Here is a 5449-nt window from a genome sequence, read left to right as displayed (position 1 = left end):
AAAAAAAAAACAACGCATCCTGACTCTCACCTGCGGGAGGTGATTATCTCTTACAAGTTGGTGCGTATCCTTCCAGACTTCCTCTGTCCAGCCAGACAGGCGGTTTGAACCGAAACCCAAAAATAACCAAAACCGCCCCGCAAGGTCATCGTCCTCTCTGGTTACCCTGCTTGCCCGTTAGGGAGCGGCGCGCCCCGCCCGGAGAGCGCAGGCCTAGAGCGGCGTGCCCAGCACTGCGCGGCCTTTCACTTCATGGATGTAACTTCCGCGGGCAGACCCTCGGGCCGGTCCGGTTCGAGCCGTCATCAACCGCCACTTACGGGGGAGCCGGAAGTCCTTGCCCCCCGCCGCCCTCCCCGCTCCAGCCCCACAGCCCAGGCCCCTCGCCCGCGCCAGGCTCCCTCCGGCCACAGCGCCGCGGTGGGTGCCCATCCTCCGCCGCTCTCTCAGCTCCCGCTGACCCCTCAGATCAGGGCATGGCCACTTCCCCGGGGCCGCCACTGACCCAGTCAGGGAGTCTGGCTCCTCTCGGGGCTCTCAGAGCCCCGTGCTTCCCTTCTCCGGGCGGCCAGCTGCTGTGCCATTTCCGTGTTTGACTACAGAACACGATCTCTCTGCACCAGACTGTGCGGTCTCTGTTTACACTTCTCCTTACACTGAATCCCCAGCGCCTAGAAAACACCGTGCCTGGGGTTCAAGAGGCACTCACATGCTTGCTGAACACAATGAAAATCACACACGTCTTAGTATAGAATTTTAAACTGTTACCTGCTAACGCTTTTACTGTTTCTTTAAAATAATTCACGGTAATGTCCTGAATGGAGACCACAGCTTCTGCAGCCCGTCTGCTCCATCCTTTTGCTTCCTTCTGCAAGGCAACTATCCTTCTAGGACCCAGATCCTCCTCCTCCAAAGACTTCTACAAAACAAGGGAAGACTGTGTCAATAAGAGAGAAGAGTGATGCAGAGCCATAGGAAATCGAAAGGAAACTGGTTACATGGGTTATTTCAGCTACTTTTATTACTACTACTCGGTGGATTAAATCTCATTCATTCAACAACCCCTTACTGAGCACGAACAAGGCTCTGAGCCGGGCACCACCTAAGACAAATGGGTACTCGGGGCATAAAGGAGAATAAAAATCGACTTTCATTTCGCGTTACTAGACTACCGTTTTCTAGAGAGGCGCGCTGTCCAGTCATGCTTCTCTGCTACTGCCCAGCTGTGCAGGGGCGCCTGGCCGGCTCGGCCGGGGGGCAGCTCTTGGTCTCGGGGTCGTGCGTTTGAACATCCCAGGTTGGGTGTAGAGATTACTTAAAATACAAAATAAATTAGGGGCGCCTGGGGGGCTCAGGGGGTTAAGTGTCCGTCTTTGGCTCAGCTCATGATCTCGCAGTTCGAGTTCCAGCCCCGTGTTGGGCTCTGTGCCCAACAACAGCTCGGGAGCCTGGAGCTGCTTCAGATTCTGTCTCCCTGCCCCTTCCCTGCTCATGCTCTGACTCTCTTGTCTCTCTCTCTTTCAAAATAAACATTTAAGAAAGTTTTTTAAGCAAAAATTAAAAATAAAAAAAACAAAACAACTGTTTAAATGCCACACGTGTCGTTAAACATTCAGTATAGGCCCTCATACACAGCATTCACGTGTTAGCTGTTGCGACAGCTCCTTTTAGAAAGGGCCATGGCAGGAAGCTTTGCAACATGGTAATTCTTCTGTAGAGCACAAAAATAATACGAGAGCCTAAAAGACAGTAAAATCTACACATTCATAATTATGACATGTGCCCAATTCTTCTGCAAAGCTAACAACAAAAGTGAGGAGCCTGCTTGGGACTTCTCTGCCCCTCCCCTGCTTGCTTTCTCTCTCAAAATAAGTAAGTAAACTTTGAAAATGTGTACACACACACACACACACACACACACACAGGTCAGCCATCAGGGAAATGTGAATCAAAACCACAAAATACCACTTTACATCCACTGGGCTGGCTAGAATCAAATGACAGGCCATCACAAGTGCTGACAATCGTGGGCAGACCGGAACCCTTATTGAGTCCTGGCAGGGGTGTAAAATGGTACCTCTGCATTAGAAAACCAAATGACAGTTCTTTGAAAAGGTTAAATATAGTTTACATGTGTCTCCTAGAGAGCCATCCCTAATAGTCACAAACTGGAAACAACCTAAATGTCCATCAACTGCTCAATGGCTAACTGCACTATATCTATATAGTGAACGCTGTTTGACAATAAAAAGAAATGAAGTTCTGGTACATGCTACAACATGGACAGACCTCAGAAACACGCTACATACAAGGGGCCAGACATGAAGGACCATGCACTGTGTGAACCCATGCACGATGGAGAAATGCCACGGAGGGAGGGAGCAGACCGCTGGTCACCCAGGGTTGGGGGAAATGCCCAGCGACTGCGAATGGGTGCGGGGTTTCTTTCGGGGGTGATGAAAATGTTCCGGAACTAGACGGTGGTGATGGGGGCACAGATGAAAATACTTAAACCCACTGAATTATACATCTTAAACAGGTGAGTTGTTTGCTCTGTGAATTACATCTCAATGACGCTGTTTGTTAAAGAAAAAATAGATGCAGGAAGTAACTATCCAAATCATACGCTTTCAGGATAATGAACAGAACACCATTCTCCAGAGGTTTGAGTGGCATGAGTTTTATCTAAACAGGATCCCATTTCTACAGGACAGTAGCCTGGCAGGGTCCCTGAGTGTGTGGATGGAAGACTACCCAGGCAGGGGGGCTGGGGGAGGTCAGGAGATCTCTCTGATCTCTTCTGACTCCAGTTGGAGGAGACCCAAGGAAAGCCATTTAAGGCCTCGGGGCTGAGGTTCCTTTGTAACCCTGACATGAGGCCACTGGGTTGTCTCACAGCTCAAGGAAATGAGTGATGGCAACATTTACTAAAACAAATTCATGCATTATGATCCAGGGCCTGCTATTTAAAGTTTAGTTTTGGGGGGCATCGGGGTGGCTCAGTCAGTTAAGCGTCTTGACTTGAGCTCAGGTCATGATCTCCTGGTTCATGAGTTCAAGCCCCGCATCGGGCTCTGTGCTGACAGCTCAGAGCCTGGAGCTGCTTCGGATTCTGTGTCTCTTGCTCTGCCCCTCCCCCACTAGTGCACGCATGCTCTCTCTCCCTCTGTCTCTCTCTCTCTCAAAAGTAAATAAATAAAAAAAATTTTTAATAATAATAAACTTGACATATCTACACTATTATCTAAACAGAAGGGTGAACCCAAATTGCAAACACAGACTGAAACGTAAGTGTGATGAAAGAAATAAAATGTGACAAATAGTAAATCCGATAAAATAAAAATATAAGGGAAACATACCAAAATATCAAGCTTACATAAGGTTGCAACTTCTCTCATATCCCTAAACGGCTGCAGCAAATACTGGAAGAACATGGTTGCCACCGTAATGAATTCCTGGTAGGCTTCATCTTCCTCTTGATAAACTTTCATTAATGCTACCATGGTGTGGGCTTTATCATGCCCCTGAAGAAGCTAGAAGACAAAATGTAAATAAAGCTCAAGTATGGACAGTAATTTATAAACTCATCCCAAACAAACAAACAAAACTAAGAAACCTAGTGTCCTAAACTTTAACTTTTTAAAAAATGTTTTTAATTTATTTTTGAGAGACAGAGACAGAGAATCCCAAGCAGGCTCTGTGCTGCCAGCATAGAGCCTGACTCAGGTCTTGAACTCATGAAACCATGAGATCATGACCTGAGCCGAAACCAAGAGTCAGAAGCTTAACCCACTGAACCACCCAGGACCCCCAATGTCCTAAACTTTAAAATTTTAAATTCTGATTAAATAGTAAAAAGCTATTTTTCTCCAACCAAATACCCAATAAAACAAGAATGGTTAAATTAAATCATGGTATATCCCTGGTAGAATATCATTAATCATTCAGTAGTGTGACACCACTAACAAACTCCTTTCATAAAACCATTTTAATTTAAAAAGCTTCCTCTCCATGTAGCTTGAGAAGATGTAATTAAGATTGTAAAATGGGACTGAATTCTTCTCTCATGCCGCTCTTCTGCAAAAGAATGCACTGAGGGGCCGCTCAGTTGGTTAAACTAACCTTGGACTCCTGATTTCACTCAGGTCATGATCTCACTTTTCTTGGGATTTAGCCCTCCCTCCCACCCCACTGGACTCTGCGCTGCCAGCCCAGAGCCTTGCTTGGGATTCATTCATTCATTCTCTCTCTCTCTCTCTCTCTCTCTCTCTCTCTCTCTCTCTCCACCCCCACATCCCCACTCTCTCTCAAATTAAACATTAAACAAAATTCAGGGGCACCTGACTGGCTCAGTTGGTTGAGCCTCCGACTTCAGTTCAGGTCATGATGTCAGGTTCGTGGGTTCGAGCCCCGCGTTGGGCTCTGTGCTGACTGCGATCTCAGAGCCTGAACCCTGCTTCAGAATCTGTATCTCTTTCTCTCTCTGACCCTCCCCTGTTCACATTGTCTCTCTCTCTGTCTCTCAAAAATAAGTAAATGTAAATTTTAAAAAATTAAAAAAAAATCTTAAACAAAATGCAAAAGAAGGCAGGGCAGAGAAAAATCATCCATATTAAGAATGGCCTAGGGGCACCTGAGTGGCTCAGTCGGTTAAGTCTCTGACTTCGGCTCAGGTCATGATCTCACGTTTGTGGGTTCAAGCCCCACGTCGGGCTCTGTGCTGACAGCTCGGAGCCTGGAGCCTGCTTCAGATTCTGGGTCTCCCTCTCTCTCTGCCCCTCTCACTCATGTTCTGTCTCTCTCTGTCACAAAAATAAATAAAACAATAAAAAAATTTTAAAAAAGAATGGCTTATAATGAAAACGGGCAAGGTGTCAGAGCACTAAATCCTGTCCACCCACAGTAAACTGTGGACACACACGCCGTATTTTCTCCTAAACCCTCTGGTGAACTCATGTTCCCCTTCCCCTGAAGTGCTGTTACGTTTACCAAAGAATGAACTGTCCAGGTCCCCAAATGTTCAAACAGCCTTCCTGTTGCTATTCCAAATCGATACATAAAGCTCACGCCCCCTCCGCTTTCATCTGACCCGAGTCTGCGTTACTTCCACCATCTTTCTCCTAGAGGTCCCCTGATCTTCTAGAACACTGGCTCTCCGTTATTCCTGTTCCCTCCTCCGCAGAGCCTGGAAGTGTTGCCATCTAGCCCGTGTGGCTGCTTCCCACGTGGACTACGGGACGTCCCAGTTCCGCCTTCGGGATTCCCCGAATACGACCGCCCGCTCCGCCAGCGTTTCCGGACGACGGGGTCGGGAGCCGACGCCTCACGGAGAATGGACCCCGCCCCCCCCCCGCCCTCCCGCTGCCCGAGCCTCGCGGCTGCGCTGCACGTGACGCGCACCCGGTCCCCGTCGGCTGGCTCCCCGCCCGCACCCCCGCAGCGACCCCCG

At 48.3% G+C, this 5449-nt stretch overlaps 1 protein-coding gene across 1 annotated transcript in view; it reads right to left on the bottom strand.

Annotated features, from left to right (window-relative positions):
- The window catches only part of WHAMM (WASP homolog associated with actin, golgi membranes and microtubules), a 15707-nt gene that overhangs the window by 9952 nt on the left and 306 nt on the right, over positions 1-5449 (bottom strand). The window contains exons 2-4 of the mRNA XM_029952305.1: positions 3360-3533; positions 710-919; positions 321-456 (exon numbers count right to left, since the gene is read on the bottom strand). Of these exons, the coding sequence (XP_029808165.1) occupies positions 321-456; positions 710-919; positions 3360-3533 (520 nt within the window). The remainder of the gene's footprint in view (positions 1-320; positions 457-709; positions 920-3359; positions 3534-5449) is intronic.

The sequence above is a fragment of the Suricata suricatta genome, chromosome 9 (assembly GCF_006229205.1).
Source record: "Suricata suricatta isolate VVHF042 chromosome 9, meerkat_22Aug2017_6uvM2_HiC, whole genome shotgun sequence".
NCBI classification, from domain to species: domain Eukaryota; kingdom Metazoa; phylum Chordata; class Mammalia; order Carnivora; family Herpestidae; genus Suricata; species Suricata suricatta.
The sequence above is the reverse complement of the archived record's forward strand: the minus strand, read 5'-3'. Positions and strand labels throughout refer to the sequence as shown.